This window comes from Pinus tabuliformis, chromosome J (genome assembly GCF_031772625.1).
Source record: "Pinus tabuliformis cultivar Carrire ecotype Pingquan chromosome J, CPIR1, whole genome shotgun sequence".
Taxonomy (NCBI): domain Eukaryota; kingdom Viridiplantae; phylum Streptophyta; class Pinopsida; order Pinales; family Pinaceae; genus Pinus; species Pinus tabuliformis.
In genome coordinates this window covers 1,038,508,662-1,038,526,566 of record NC_142295.1, presented here as the reverse complement: position 1 = coordinate 1,038,526,566, position 17,905 = coordinate 1,038,508,662, and the positions used below count along the sequence as shown (strand labels likewise).

The window sequence follows — 17,905 nt, the reverse complement described above, 5'->3', positions numbered from 1 at the left end:
GTGTGAGTTAGCGAAGGGATGGGGGGGGGGGTACTATATACATCTTTGCTGATCAAACCTGTTTTTAATATTTGATAAGGTATTAATCATGTAATAGTCTTTTGGTGATGCATCCTAGTCCCAAGTTGAGCTTTTATCCTATCAATATGTTGTTGTAATGGTGGGGTTATCACTAGAAAGAATAAATTAGTTACGTGATACAACAATTATTTGAGCTCACCCCCCTTATTAGCACACTTCTTGAGGGCACCCTTCCCTTCTGCAAATGGTTTGGGAAGTTAGTTGACCATTTTGGCACTTCTTCCAAGGGCACACTTCATATGGAAGATATTTTATATTTGATGATTGGTTGAGGCAATTACATGGCACAATCTTCTAGGGCACACCTCTCGTAAGTGATATCTCTTAATTATTGCATGAATATTTCAACTACACTTAGCATTATTTGACCTCTATTGGTGAGCACCCTCACATATTTGACTTAGCACATAAAACATTTTATTTGGAGGTTGTTATGGAGTTTGCATGTGGCATGTTAAGAGGATATATGTCCACTTCAATGCATCATGCATAGACCAGAAGCTTGAGGGCCATACATTACTATACATGCATGCATCTTGGATAACTTTATCTATGAGGACCTATAACATCATGTCTCGATTATTGTGCCTATTTTTATTGGTGCACCCTCAGTTACATATTCATATTTTTGTTCCTCTGCCGAGAGGAGGGTGAGCTCTTTTGGAGAGTATAATGTGTACATATATTGATTTACGTGAATTGCATGATGTCAGGTATAGTGGAACCTACAATTACATAGCTCATAACGTGGAGGGCATGACAAAGGATAACATCACCCCAAAATTTAAGACTAGTGACATCACCCTAGACCCATGGTATATTGAATGGAGGGCATAGTAGAACTCATGCGATTTAATTCCTGGGTGACCTAGCACATGGGCCCTATTTGGTGGGGTCAAACACGACATAGCATGAATGTCTTTGCTTAAAAGTCAAGAGGGAGGCTAATCTTGTCACAAGTTGTATGTTTCCATGTAACCCTAACAAGGTCATGCCTAGTGGCTTCTCCCGAGCTTTTATTCTTGAGAGGAGGTGGCTAGGGAGTGGCCCACACTTGCTTAACCTGCCTATGTCGATGTATGAGTATTCATTTGTTTAGAAGGGTATGTCATATGAGTGAATCAATAGTGGATACACGTGACCCAGGATAAGAACATGTCAACAACTTCCATGTGGCCTATGATGTGGACAATCACGTAGGTACTGCATGGCAGGACCAATGACATGGTACAATTTGATTGACCAGGACTTTAATGAACCACATCTTTTGATGGAGGAGTCAAATTGGAGAAAAAATTATATTGTTGCAAAGGTCTTGATGAGATGAAAAAAACAATGTTATCCAATTTAAGTTATGATATGCTCGAAAAAGATCGAAAAATTTAGACCCCATTTCCATAATGGGACATTTGAGGTCAGGTCAACGTTGTAAAATGTTGTTAAATATTTCCTAGGGTTTAAGTGCATTGAATGATGTATTATTTCTAAAGTTTGAGTCAGAGAAGGGGGTTATTATAGACATCTTTGGTGATCAAGCCTCTTTTTATTATTTAATAAGGTATTAATCATGTAATAGTCCTTCAGTGATGCATCCTAGATTCAATCCTAGGTTTAGCTTTTATCCTATCAATATGTTGTTATCATGGTGGGGTTATCATTAGGGAAGATAACTTAGTTTCACAATACAACAATTATTGGAGAACACCCCCCTTATTAGCACACTTCTTTAGGGCACCCTTCTCTTCTGCAAATGGTTTGGGAAGTTAGTTGACCATTTTGGCACTTCTTCCAAGGGCACAATCCATATAGAATATTTCATATTTGATGAATGGTTGAGGTAATTACATGACACAATATTCTTGGGCACACCCCTCCTAAACACCCTCTCTTCATTATTGCATGGATATTTCAGCTACACTTAGCATTATTTGACCTCGATTGGCGAGCACACTCATGTCTTTGACTTAGCACATAAAATATTTTATATGGAGGTTATTATGGAGTTTACATGTGGCATGTTAAGAGGACATATGTCTCTTTCAATGCATCTTGCATGGACTAGAAACTTGAGGGTCACATATCACTCTTACATTCATGTATGCTTGAAGAGCACTATCTATGTGGACTTATAAAATCATGTCCCGATTATTGTTCATATTTTTCATGGTGCACCCTCACTTGAAGATATGTGTTTTTATTCCTACATCAAGATGAGGGTGAGCTCTTTTGGAGAGTCTAGTGTCTTCATATCTTGACATGGTCAACCATTGATTGAGGATGGATCTAACTATTTCATGATCACTCTAAATACATTGAGGATGGATCTAACTATTTCATGATCACTTTAAATACATTGATATCGAATGTTATTTCTTGAGAGAATGATAATTATTGGAGAATACCTACCTTACAAAGAGGGTTTTTTAAACTTCTTGATTACTATAAGTTGTTCTCCATTCATCCTCTAACTATTGGGCAATGTTGGGGCACACTTCTTTGGGAGCGCTTCCAAGAATTCAAAACGAGTAGGGGCACACCTATTATTGGCAGTTACTACACATAAAGTTATCGATGTGATTCATCTTTCAACTGTGTTAAGAATGAGAATAATGTTGACTTGTTGTCATACCTTTTTATAAAGCAAGAATTTACATGATTGTTGTTGGAAATCATTCTTATCCTACTTTTCAAATTACAAATTCATATAGATGAAACCTAATCATTTCATTATTTTGATATTCTATGCATTTTTTTCTCTTTTCTCACATAATGCATTTCTCAAATAAATGCATCAAACACTTATTAGTCCAAGGATGATGCCCACAGTAAATTAAATTCTTCTTGACTCAAGGTTAAATCAATGTCTCAACAATAAACTCACACAAACACATCACAAAGTAAAGAAGACAGAACTCTCAACCACTCAATCTACACCCTATGACCACAAAACATGATGTTTAATTTTCATTATCAAATTAAATTTATACTTGTACACTAAAGTTCAATCAACTATTAAGAAAGCATGTATCATGTGTTAAAATTTAACACCCTTACTCTTCCTTTCCTTATTTAACATCCTTACTCTTCCTTTCCTTTTAGTTCTAGATAGTATTAGCAAACTTCTAAAAAAAAGAAGGGGCTTTATGGAATATTAAAGGGATTAAGAATAACAACAATTTTATTATCTCACATATTTTAATTGTTGATGATATTCTAACTATTGATATTAATTCTATTAAAAACGCTGAAGCTATTAACTCTTTTTTGAGATTATTATGTTTGGCACTAAGAACATTGCCAAGTGTATCACTTGTTTCCATTTAATCCCTCCCTCAAGGAGGCAAGCTATTAACCAATTTTAGCTTTAAAAGCTCACAACTTTGATGAAGGCTTCAAATAATATAGTTTTTCAGTTAAAGTAAATGATTATTTGTGAAGGAAATATTTTTGGGTAAGGAACGAATCAAGAAAAAGATATCATTAATGTGTTATTAAGTACCCCAGAGATCTCCCTGGCTAAGAATGAGAGAGACGAGAGAGAATGGGTAAAATGAGAGAAATGTTGTAATGTTATATTATATTACGTAAACATTTTTTATTTTCCTTTTTTTTGAAAAGATAAATATATTTTATGCTCGTCATGGGTTCTAGCTGAGTCTTCATTCTCAAAAAAGTGTGTGCAGAAGGTTGATTTGTCAAAGGAGATTCAAGAGTTGACTACACAGAACTTCTAATTCATCATTTTGTCTTGCAAGTGTTGCTTCGAGGACTAGTTTTCCTCTTACACTTTTTTGGTCAAGGAGATTCAAGAGTTGACTACACAGAACTTGTAATTCACATTTTGTCTGGCAAGTTTTACTTCGAGGACTACTTTTCCTCTTACACTTTTTTTTGCCAATCAGAAAAGACTCTTTCTATTAATAGTAAAAAAAGTGATTACAAACATAGAACTTGTATTTGGACTAAAAACAAAGTATGTTAATCAATATTTCCTCTTGCACTTGGACAGTGGACATCATATAGTCTTTTATCTTCAAATTGAGAACCAATAAATAAAATTTCATAGAATCAATCTTCAACTCATCTGTGCAACAATATCCAAGTTGACAAAGTGATATTCCAGTTTTGGAATCAGGATGAATTTAGCAAGTGCTTTGCCTCCCACCACCCACAAAGGAGCCTCCCGCTTCAATTCAGAAATGTTGATTATCGTTCCACCTGCAATATCCAGGATGAAAATGGGTTTTGCAACCCAAGACTGTACCCAAGTAGGTAGGCATAAAGGCTACAAGACATGCCTAAATTCACAACCAATGTTGTGCATGCTTGAAAATTATGAGTTATTGTGTTTGCATAAGGGAGGGGCCATCTTGAAATGACACAGCCTGATGAACCACCTGTAGGGAGATTTGATGGCATCAACTTGTTCATAATTTGTATTCCATGGACATCCATCATGCTTTCAAGAAGAAATTGAGCTTTGTTTTGCGACTTTCGAACGGTGGAATTACAATTTAATAAGGTGTGATTAGCGTTAGCGTAATGGTGAAGGTAATATTGCAATGCCATAATCAGGTGCAGTCTCCCTGCCACCTGTAGTGATTGATTCCCCATAATTAACATTGCCACTGGAATATTTTGCCTCTAAGCTGGAGAAATTTTGTGGTTGTGGATCTTAGTATGCTTTATAGCCATATGATTGAGTTTGAGGTTATCGTAAATTAAACCAACCTAGGGTGCTATTGGTTTCTAATTGCTTAACTTTCAGCTGAGAAGTTTGATTAGCACACTTATTAACCTCACTATTTTGTTTCTTTAAAATATAGAAGAAAAGCTGTAAAGGATAATTCTTCAAGCAACATTTTTTTTTTTTTTTTTTTATTATTAAATTTGGTAAATGATTTTCTTTTAGCTAGGTGTTTTTGTGGAGATGTTGAATAACCAGAACTGAGTCTCCAAAGATGGTTATATTAGATACTCAAAGGATTCTTGGGAGCAACATGCCATGCAATTCAACCTGATTTTTGATAATAGACCCCAATCCCTAAGCATACCTTCTATTCAAATTTTCATCAGGGTTGGTCATTGAACTCAATCCCCAAGCATAACCTTGTATTCAATTTTCCTTCAGGGTTGTACAAAACGTTTCCCCTTCCTACCACCCTTATGTTATCTAAACAATTGACTTGGTTAAATTGCATTTTAAAAAATAAAATAAAATAAATAATTAAAATAAAATTGTGATAAAATAGTACGTATACCATTGGAAATTTTGGGTTGCAAATTTGACAACCCAAGTTTTTCCAATGGTATTATTCTCTATTGTAGTCCAATGGTATTCTTCTCTAGTGCAGTCTATTTAAAGGTATTTTTTGCAACTAAAGCTTAAAAACTAAAAATCATAATTATGTGTATAGTATTGCACCTCCACCACAAACCTTGGGCAATTTTCATATCCAACAAAGAGAACCACTCAGTACATATACAACCCAAAGACTTGTAGCTATGAGGATGCATGTCTTCCACCTAAAATTTGCGAGGAACAATATTTGCCCATTATTTTCCTTATGAGTCCATTGAGTCCCTTTTTGCTTAAATTTGAACTTCATGGCTTAGGATTTCTATTTTTCTCCTGATTTTACCATGTAGATATCCCATGATTTTTTATTCTACAAAACCTAGTTATATGACTGAATTGTGATTTTACTAAATACTTATGTATGTTGGGCTCCACTAATGGCTAGTATCTACAAAACCTAATTATGAATAAATTGTGGGTTTTGTAAGTGTTTTAAGAACATTGGGATGTTAATGACTCATATATTAAATTGCCCTTTCTTTTTATGATAAATTTGGGTTTTGTGGTAAAAATTATCCATTATTTTACTTGAGCCTTTTCCAACTTCCAATTCTAGTTCTTTTATGAGATAATTTGATTTTTTGGGATTTCTATTTTTCTCCAAATTTTACCATGTAGATATCATATATTGCAGGGCTTCACTCAAAGCCTAAAATAATGATGACTACAAAATTAATGCTCATAGATATTTTAATAAAGAATGTCATAAAGGGAATAGACATATTATAGCTCATTTACAATCATCCCTAAATTTATTATAAATAAGTTCACCTAAATTTCCAATAGATTTCTATGGTCTAGAAGGAAAAAGCTAGCATCCCTATGGTCACAAAATCTATTTGACATTTGTTTTCTTCTTTAAGGCTCTAGCATAAGATCATAAAAATGTCTCCTCTTTCACTCCCTATTCAAGCATCACTATTATAAAGATTTATAATTACTATTATCCCCTCCTAAGAAGATAACTAAGTAATTTCAGTAGAAATGGGGAATCTACTATATTAAGAGGTGACTCCTATAGTAGTGTAGATTATAAATTCCAAGCCAATGATTAATTTCTTTAGAGTTGGAACCAATGGGCATATATACAATGACAAATCCTTCAATGAAGTTACGAACTAATCCACCCAAATTTAGGTTGAAGCAAGAAGTAGCATTGAAGTGGAGATTCCTAATCATCTCAAGGTTTCATAAGACTTTTAAGAATCAACTAATTAGATAAAGCACCACATTAAGATGAGAGTTAAAAAATTATCAGTTTGGTCATAGTAGATTAATCATACACATTTTACAACAACAACAACAAAAACCCTTATTGGTCCTCCATGTAAAAGGCCAAGGATCAATTAACTGTAACAATATGCTCTTAAATACAAGGAAAAACCATTCAATGCTAAATAACAATATACTCTTGATTACAATGAAAAAAGAACTATTAACATATAATAGATTACCAAAAACAAACAACTTCAAAGTTCTAACTATTAGGCTTACAGAAAAACAATTCAACATTAATTTAAACATTGTCAATTATATTAGTCCAAATATCTAAGCATGAATTAAACCATATAGACTTGAAATGAAAGATCAAAAAACTTAAAAAAATAACATTTAAACATAGATTAAACAATAAAAGCGTGGAGTAAAAAATAAAGAAAGAAAAAGCACAAAAAAAAAAAAACTTAAGAAGCAGCATATTGAATACATAAAACCTACGGACAATAATGGATTAAATAATTCAAGCATGAAATAAAGGACTTGGAACAATAATAAACGTAGTAAATAGTAATGTAACATATAACAACAAAATGAATTATTGTAAACCTATAAATCCTCGAAAGTTCAGTAAACTTGGAACCCTAAACTCTGGGGCTTAATTTGCCATACCTTTCGAAAGGGATTTATACATAAAACAACATTTGAACAGGGCACACTACGAACAGAATTGATTTAAGACATATATATATATATATATATATATATATATATATATATATATATATATATATATATATATATATATATAGTATTCAGTAATAAGTTCCAAGTGGGCTTTATTAGAAAGCAAAATGCCCCCAGAGGAAGAAAAAGTGATGCTATAAAAAAACATCAATTTGGCGCATAAGCATACTTCACTTTCCCATTCTTCACTTTCTCGATGTACTTCTTGGAGAAGAGAGCGTAATTAATGCGTTCAATCACTCCACCGCTAGCGAGGGATAATTCTGGTCTTCTTGCGACGACAGGCAGCTTTTCCGGCTCCAACCCGCTTGGCATACCGCACTTTCTTGAGATATTTGGAAATCCTCCCCACTGGAAAGGTCAATCCGGCCTTCATTGTTTTGGTTACTCGCTTCTTCCTTGAGCCTGCTCCATTCTTCCCTCCCTTTCCATCGCTCTTTCTTGAAGTCTCCATTTTCTGAATATTGCTCCTCTTCCGCTGATTGTACCCGCAAATGGCGACCGTGAATTGCTTCTGCCACAAAGCCACCGACACTCATGAGAATGGAAAGATATTTGGTAGAATTTTGTGTTATTATTTAAATTTTTGGAAGTGCCATTCATACAACTCTTATACACTCCTAGTGTAGAGGAGAAAAGCAATATAAAAGTAAATCTCATCATCAACTCCAGAGTTTCCAGGTTTGGAATCGATTTACAATAATCCCACCTGTATTTTTACTAAAAATCACTAAACTATTGAGTAGAATTTTATAACTAAAGCACTTTACCAATTAAAAATCACCAGATAACTTACGAGCTAAATATATTTCTTTGGGTTTTACTATTAGTTTGAATAAACACTGAGAAGTGCTTTATACTTAAATTCCCACAAAGTTTTCCTTTTATTCCATAGATATATACATGCATGTTCCCCTCCCTAAGAACTACAGCTCTGTAACGCCCAAGAAAATGCATGATCGTACGAAGAACTACTGAAGATCGTGTGCAGAAACAAAGAAATATAACCTACAACTAGAACTAAAAAACAATATTCAATAAATATAAGAGTAGAACAACCATATTTTGTGAGCTAATTCAAACAAAATATAACTTTTCCTTGATGGGATTTCCCTATGTGATATGACTTAACATTGTAAAATGTTTTTAGATATTGGCTAGGGGCCAAGTATATTGAATGGTGTATTATTTCTAACTTGTGATTTAGAGAAGGGGTGGGTGGGGTACTATATACATCTTTGCTGATCAAACCTGTTTTTAATATTTGATAAGGTATTAATCATGTAATAGTCTTTTGGTGATGCATCCTAGTCCCAGGTTGAGCTTTTATCCTATCAATATGTTGTTATCATGGTGGGGTTATCACTAGAAAGAATAAATTAGTTACATGATACAACAATTATTTGAGCTCACCCCCATTATTAGCACACTTCTTGAGGGCACCCTTCTCTTCTGCAAATGGTTTGGGAAGTTAGTTGACCATTTTGGCACTTCTTCCAAGGGCACAATTCATATGAAAGATATTTTATATTTGATGATTGGTTGAGGCAATTACATGGCACAATATTCTAGGGCACACATCTTGTAAGTGATCTCTCTTAATTATTGCATGGATATTTCAACTACACTTAGCATTATTTGACCTCTATTGGTGACCACCCTCGCATATTTGACTTAGCACATAAAACATTTTATTTGGAGGTTGTTATGGAGTTTGCATGTGGCATGTTAAGAGGACATATGTCCACTTCAATGCATCTTGCATGGACTAGAAGCTTGAGGGCCATACATCACTTTACATGCATGCATCTTGGATAACACTATCTATGAGGACCTATAACATCATGTCTTGATTATTGTGCCTATTTTTATTGGTGCACCCTCAATTAGTAAGTCATATTTTTGTTCCTCTGCCGAGAGGAGGGTGAGCTCTTTTGGAGAGTCTAATGTGTACATATATTGATTTATGTGATTTGAACGACATCGGGTATAGTGGAACCCACATTACATAGCTCCTAACGTGGAGGGCATGACGAAGGATAACATCACCCCAACATTGAAGACTAGTGACATCACCCTAGACCCTGGGTATATTGAATGGAGGGCATAGTAGAACTCATGGGATTTAATTCCCAGGTGACCTAGCACATGGGGCCTATTTGGTGGGGTGAAACACGACATAGCATGAATGTTTTTGCTTAAAAGTCAAGAGGGAGTCTAATCTTGTCACAAGTTGTATGTTTCCATGTAACCCTGACAAGGTCATGCCTAGTGGCTTCTCCCGAGCTTTTATTCTTGAGAAGAGGTGGCTAGGCAGGGGCCCACACTTGCTTAACCTCCCTATGTCTATGTACGAGTGTTGATTTGTTTACAAGGCTATGTCATATGAGTGAATCAATAGAGGATACATGTGACCCAAGATAAGAACATGTCAACAACTTCCATGTGGCCTATGATGTGAACAATCACGTAGGCACTGAATGGCAGGCCCGATGACGTGGTGCAATTTGATTGACCAAGACTTTAATGAACCACATATTTTGATGGAGGAGTCAAATTGGAGAAAAAATTATATTGTTGCAAAGGTCTTGATGAGATGAAAGAAACAATGTTATCCAATTTAAGTTATGATATGCTCGAAAAAGATTGAAAAATTTAGACCCCATTTCCATAATGGGACATTTGAGGTCAGGTCAACGTTGTAAAATGTTGTTAAATATTTTCTAGGGGTTAAGTGTATTGAATGATGTATTATTTCTAAATTTTGAGTTAGAGAAGGGGGTTATTATAGACATCTTTGGTGATCAAGCCTCTTTTTATTATTTATAATACTAATCATGTAATAGTCCTTCAATGATGAATCCTAGATTCAATGCTAGGTTGAGCTTTTATCCTATCAATATGTTGTTATCATGGTGGGGTTATCATTAGGGAAGATAACTTAGTTTCACAATACAAAAATTATTGGAGAACACCCCCCTTATTAGCACACTTCTTTAGGGCACCCTTCTCTTCTGCAAATTGTTTGGGAAGTTAGTTGACCACTTTGGCACTTCTTCCAAGGGCACAATCCATATAGAATATTTCATATTTGATGAATGGTTGAGGTAATTACATGACACAATATTCTTGGGCACACCCCTCCTAAACACCCTCTCTTCATTATTGCATGGATATTTCAGCTACACTTAGCATTATTTGACCTCGATTGGCGAGCACACTCATGTCTTTGACTTAGCACATAAAATATTTTATCTAGAGGTTATTATGGAGTTTACATGTGGCATGTTAAGAGGACATATGTCTCCTTCAATGCATCTTGCATGGACTAGAAGCTTGAGGGTCATATATCACTTTTACATGCACGCATGCTTGAAGAGCACTATCTATGTGGACCTATAAAATCATGTCTCGATTATTGTTCATATTTTTCATGGTGCACCCTCACTTGACGATATGTGTTTTTATTCCTACATCAAGATGAGGGTGAGCTCTTTTGGAGAGTCTAGTGTCTTCATATCTTGACATGGTCAACCATTGATTGAGGATGGATCTAACTATTTCATGATCACTCTAAATACATTGAGGATTGATCTAACTATTTCATGATCACTCTAAATACATTGATATCGAATGTTATTTCTTGAGAGAATGATAATTATTGGAGAATACCTACCTTATAAAGAGGGTTTTTTAAACTTCTTGATTACAATAAGTTGTTCTCCATTCATCCTCTCACTATTGGGCAATGGTGGGGCACACTTCTTTGGGAGTGCACATTCAATTCCAAGAATTCAAAATGAGTAGGGGCGCACCTATTATTGGAAGTTACTACACATAAAGTTATCGATGTGATTCATCTTTCAACTGTGTTAAGATTGAGAATAATGTCGACTTGCTGTCATACCTTTTTATAAAGCAAGAATTTACATGATTGTTGTTGGAAATCATTCTTATCCTACTTTTCAAATTACAAATTCATATAGATGAAACCTAATCATTTCATTATTTTGATATTTTATGCATTTTTTTCTCTTTTCTCACATAATGCACTTCTCAAATAAATACATCAAACACTTATTAGTCCAAGGATGATGCCCACAGTAAATTAAATTATTCTTGACTCAAGGTTAAATCAATGTCTCAACAATAAACTCACACAAACACATCAGAAAGTAAAGAAGAGAGAACTCTCAACCACTCAATCTACACCCTATGACCACCAAACATGATGTTTAATTTGCATTGTCAACTTAAATTTATACTTGTACACTAAAGTTCAATCAACTATTAAGAAAGCATGTATCATGTGTTAAAATTTAACACCCTTACTCTTCCTTTCCTTATTTAACATCCTTACTCTTCCTTTCCTTTTAGTTCTAGATAGTATTAGCAAACTTCTAAAAAAATGAAGGGGCTTTATGGAATATTAAAGGGATTAAGAATAACAACAATTTTATTATCTCACATATTTTAATTGTTGATGATATTCTAACTATTGATATTAATTATATTAAAAACGTTGAAGCTATTAACTCTTTTTTGAGATTGTTATGTTTGGCACTAAGAACATTGCCAAGTGTATCACTTGTTTCCATTTAATCCCTCCCTCAAGAAGGCAAGCTATTAACCAATTTTAGCTTTAAATTCTCACAACTTTTATGAAGGTTTCAAATAATATAGTTTTTCAGTTAAAGTAAATGATTATTTGTGAAGGAAATATATTTGGGTAAGGAACAAATCAAGAAAAAGATATATTTAAGGTGTTATTAAGTACCTTAGAGATCTCCCTGGCAAAGAATGAGAGAGACGAGAGAGAATGGGTAAAATGAGAGAAATGTTGTAATGTTATATTATATTACGTAAACATGTTTTATTTTCCTTTTTTTTGAAAAGATAAATATATTTTATGCTCATCATGGGTTCTAGCTGAGTCTTCATTCTCAAAAAAGTGTGTGCAAAAGGTTGATTTGTCGAAGGAGATTCAAGAGTTGACTACACAGAACTTCTAATTCATCATTTTGTCTTGCAAGCTTTGCTTCGAGGACTAGTTTTCCTCTTACACTTTTTTGGTCAAGGAGATTCAAGAGTTGAATACATAGAACTTCTAATTCACATTTTGTCTGGCAAGTTTTGCTTCGAGGACTAGTTTTCCTCTTACACTTTTTTTTTACCAATCAGAAAAGAATCTTTCTATAAATAGTTAAAAAAGTGATTACAAACATAGAACTTATATTTGGACTAAAAACAAAGTATGTTAATCAATATATCCTCTTGCACTTGGACAATGGACATCATATAATCTTTTATCTTCAAATTGAGAACCAATAAATCAACTTTCATAGAATCAATCTTCAGTTCAACTATGCAACAATATCCAAGTTGACAAAGTGATATTCCAGTTTTGGAATCGGGATGAATTTAGCAAGAGCTTTGCCTCCCACCACACACAAATGAGCCTCCCGCTTCAATTCAGAAATGTCGCTTATCGTTCCACCTGCAATGGACAGGATGAAAATGGGTTTTGTAGCCCAAGTCTGTACCCAAGTAGGTAGGCATAAAGACTGCAAGACATGCCTAAATCCACAGCCAATGTTGTGCATGCTTGAAAATGATGAGTTACTGTGTCTGCATAGGGGAGGGGCCATCTTGAAATGACGCAGCCTAATGAACCACCTGTAGGGAGATTTAATGGCATCAACTTGTTCATAATTCATATGCCATGGACATCCATCGTGCTTTCAAGAAGAAATTGAGCTTTGTTTTGCGACTTTCGAACGGTGGAATTACAATTTAATAAGGTGTGATTAGCGTTAGCGTAATGGTGAAGGTAATAATGCAATGCCATAATCAAGTGCAGTCTCCCTGCCACGTGTGGTGATTGATTCCCCATAATTAACATTGACACTGGAATATTTTGCCTCTAAACTGGAGAAATTTTGTGGGTGTGGATCTTAGTATGCTTTATAGCCATATGATTGAGTTTGAGGTTATGGTAAATTAAACAAACCTTGGGTGCTATAAGTTTCTAATTTCTTAACTTTGAGCTGAGAAGTTTGATTAGCACACTTATTAACCTCACTATTTTGTTTCTTTAAAATATAGAAGAAAAGATTTAAAGGATAATTCTTCAAGCAACATTTTAATTTTTTTTATTATTAAATTTGGTAAATGATTTTCTTTTAGCTAGGTGTTTTTGTGGAGATGTTGAATAACCAGAAGTGAGTCTCCAAAGATGGTTATATTAGATACTCAAAGGATTCTTGGAGCAACATACCATGCAATTCAACCTGATTTTTGATAATAGAGCCCAATCCCTAAGCATACCTTCTATTCAAATTTTCATCAAGGTTGGTCATTGAACTCAATCCCCAAGCATGCCTTGTATTCAATTTTACTTCAGGGTTGTACAAAACCTTTCCCCTTCCTACCACCCTTATGTTATCTAAACAATTGACTTGGTTAAATTACATTTAAAAAAATAAAATAAAATTGTGATAAAATAGTACATATACCATTGGAAATTTTGGGTTGCAAATTTGACAACCTAAGTTTTTCCAATGGTATTATTCTCTATTGTAGTCCAATGGTATTCTTCTCTAATGCATTCTATTTAAAGGTATTTTTTGCAACTAAAGCTTAAAAACTAAAAATCATAATTATGTGTATAGTATTGGACCTCCACCACAAACATTGGGCAATTTTCATATCCAACAAAGAGAACCACTCAGTACATATACAACCCAAAGACTTGTAGCTGTGAGGATGCATGTCTTCCACCTAAAATTTGGGAAGAACAATATTTGCCCATTATTTTCCTTATGAGTCCATTGAGTCCCTTTTTTCTTAAATATGAACTTCATGGTTTCGGATTTCTATTTTTCTCCTGATTTTACCATGTAGATATCCCATGAGTTTTTATTCTACAAAACCTAGTTATATGACTGAATTGTGATTTTACTAAACATTTATGTGTGTTGGGCTCCATTAATGGCTCGTATCTACAAAACCTAATTATGAATAAATTGTGTGTTTTGTAAGTGTTTTAAGAACATTGGGATGCTAATGACTCATATATTAAATTGCCCTTTCTTTTTATGATAAATTTGGGTTTTGTGGTAAAAATTATCCATTATTTTCCTTGAGCCTTTTCCAACTTCCAATTCTAGTTCTTTTATGAGATAATTTGATTTTTTGGGATTTCTATTTTTCTCCAAATTTTACCATGTAGATATCGTATATTGTGGGACTTCACTCAAAGCCTAAAATAATGATGACTACAAACTTAATGCTCATAGATATTTTAATAAAGAATGTCATAAAGGGAATACACATATTATAGCTCATTTACAATCATCCCTAAATTTATTATAAATAAGTTCACCTAAATTTCCAATAGATTTCTATGGTTTAGAAGGAAAAAACTAGCATCCTACTAAGTGGACATCCATTTACCAACACAAAATTATGGGGATTAGGCACTAAAGGACTCTTCCTTACTCATTCAAGCATTAGTCACAAAATCTATTTGACATTTGTTTTCTTCTTTAAGGCTCTTGCATAAGATCATAAAAATGTCTCCTCTTTCACTCCCTATTGAAGCATCACTATTCTAAAGAGTTATAATTACTATTATCCCCTCCTAAGAAGATAACTAAGTAATTTCAGTAGAAATGGGGAATCTACTATATTAAGAGGTGACTCCTATAGTAGTGTAGATTATAAATTTCAAGCCAATGATGAATTTCTTTAGAGTTGGAACCAATGGGCATATATGCAATGAAAAATTCTTCAATGGAGTTACCAACTAATCCACCCACATTTAGGTTGAAGCAAGAAGTAGCATTGAAGGGGAGATTCCTAATCATCTCAAGATTTCATAAGACTTTTAAGAATCAACTAATTAGATAAAGCACCACATTAAGATGAGAGTTAAAAAATTATCACTTTGGTCATAGTAGATTAATCATACACATTTTACAACAACAAAAACCCTTATTGGTCCTCCATGTAAAAGGCCAATGATCAATTAACAGTAACAATATTCTCTTAAATACAATGAAAAAGAAACTATTAACATATAAACCAAACAACTTCAAGATTCTAACTATTAGGCCTAAGGAAAAACCATTCAATGCTAAATAACAATATACTCTTAAATACAATGAAAAACAAACTATTAACATATAATAGATTACCAAAAACAAACAACTTCAAAGTTCTAACTATTAGGCTTACAGAAAAATAATTCAACATTAATTTAAACATTGTCAAATGTTTTAGTCCAAATATCTAAGCATGAATTAAACCATATAAACTTGAAATGAAAGATCAGAAAACCTTGAAAAATAACATTTAAACATAGATTAAACAATAAAAGCCTAGAATAAAAAATGAAAAGAACTAGCATATGGAATACACAAAACCTACGAACAATAATGAATTAAATAATTCAAGCATGAAATAAAGGACTTGAAACAATAATAAACGTAGTAAATAGTACTGTAAGATATAACAACAAAATGAGTTATTGTAAACCTATAAATCCTCGAAAGTTCAGCAAACTTGGAACCCTAAACTCTGGGGCTTAATTTCCATACCTTTCGAAAGGGATTTATACATAAAACAATATTTGAACAGGGCACACTACGAACAGAATTGATTTAAGACATATAAATCCTCGAAAGTTCAGCAAACTTGGAACCCTAAACTCTTGGGCTTAATTTTCCATACCTTTCGAAAGGGATTTGAAGAGGGCACACTACGAACAGAATTGATTTAAGACATAGTATATATATATCTATAGAGTATTTAGTAATAAGTTCCAAGTGGGCTTTATTAGAAAGCAAAATGCCCCAAGAGGAAGAAAAAGTGATGTTATAAAAAAAATCAATTTGGCGCATAAGCATACTTCACTTTCCCATTCTTCACTTTCTCGATGTACTTCTGGGAGAAGAGAGCGTAATTAATGCGTTGAATCACTCCACCGCTAGCGATGGTCACATTCTCGAAAAGTTTATCCAAATCCTCATCGAATCGGACGGCCAGCGTAATGTGGCGAGGGGTAATTCTGGTCTTCTTGAAACGACGGGCAGCTTTTCCGGCAAACTCCAACACTTCGGCGGTGAGATATTCCAAGACAACGGCAAGGTAGACGGCCGCCCCGCCTCCAACCCGCTTGGCATACTACACTTTCTTGAGATATCTGGCAATCCTCCCCACTGGAAAGGTCAATCCCGCCTTCACTGTTTTGGTTACTCGCTTCTTCGTTGAGCCTGCTCCATTCCTCCCTCCCTTTGCGCTGCTCTTCCCTGAAGTCTCCATTTTCTGAATACTGCTCCTTTACCGCTGATTGTACTCATAAATGGCGACCACCAATTGCTTCTGCCAAAAAGCCAATGACACTATTGAAAATGGAAAGATATTTAAACGTTATGTATACTATTTGTAGTGTAAGAAAATATAAGCAATATAAAAGCAATTTCAATTTTTAAAATTTTGTAGTGTAAGAAGACATAAGCAATATAAAAGCGATTTTAATTTCAAAAATTTTGGTGTTTGAAATTGATATACAGTAGTCGACTTATCGGTATTCTTATTCTTACTAAAACACTGAAATATTGAGTAAAATTTTGTAGTTAAAACACTTTACCAATTAAAAATCACCAGATAACTTACCAGCTAAATATATTTCTTTGGGTTTTACTATTAGTTTGAATAAACACTGAGAAGTGCTTTATACTTTTCCACAAAGTTTTCCTTTTATTGTACCAAAAGAATTAAAGAAGGCCAAACCTCCCACATTTGATGGCGAGCTAAAGCCAACAAAATACATTGAGACATGGTTTCTTGGGATGAAAGAAGCTCTTTAGAGTCCACAACTACTCTGATAACATGAAGGAAAAGGTGGTTACCTTCAGTTTGAAAGGCAAGGCCAATATATGGTGGGAACATTTAAAGAATGTGAAGAATATAAAGGCGGAGGATTAGACGCCTATAAGGAGTTTGAGAATAAATTTAGAGGAAAGTATCTATTTGAAAGGTATTTTGACAACAAATCTAAGGACTTCTATGAACTGAAGGTGGGGAAAATGTTATGAAGAGACAAAAAATCAAAGGTATATCAATGAGATGTCATAAGTGTTTAAGGATTGAATTTAGTTTTATGAGCCATAAAATCTTGAAGATGTAATCGAGAAATTAAAACATTGTCATGAGGAGTCTAGGCATGAACTTGAGTATAGAGAAAATTGGAAATCAAAGAGAAACAATAATTTTAAAGGAAAATGGAAGAGAGTAGTCAAAGGAATAAGCTCGGTCCTTATCAACCAAGAAAATTAACAGAGCTTCAACACTGCCAACAATGAAGGTTGACCTACCCAGACTGTGAGAGAAGAGGCCAAAGGCCATGGAAGAGGACCCTATAAATGATGGACATGTAGGGAGAGGCACCCGGGGAAATATTTCAAAATGTTGGCCCAAAACTGTACAACGGACAAGGGG

General features: G+C 34.1%; 1 protein-coding gene across 1 annotated transcript; it reads right to left on the bottom strand.

Moving 5' to 3' along the window:
- Positions 1-16,291: 16,291 nt before the first annotated feature.
- Positions 16,292-16,726, bottom strand: LOC149230445 (histone H2A-like). Its single transcript, XM_089381320.1, has 2 exons — positions 16,625-16,726; positions 16,292-16,588 (listed from the first exon to the last, which is right to left on the bottom strand). Exons 1-2 carry the CDS (start codon positions 16,724-16,726, stop codon positions 16,292-16,294), a joined length of 399 nt encoding a protein of 132 aa, XP_089237446.1.
- Between the last annotated feature and the right edge of the window lie 1,179 nt (positions 16,727-17,905).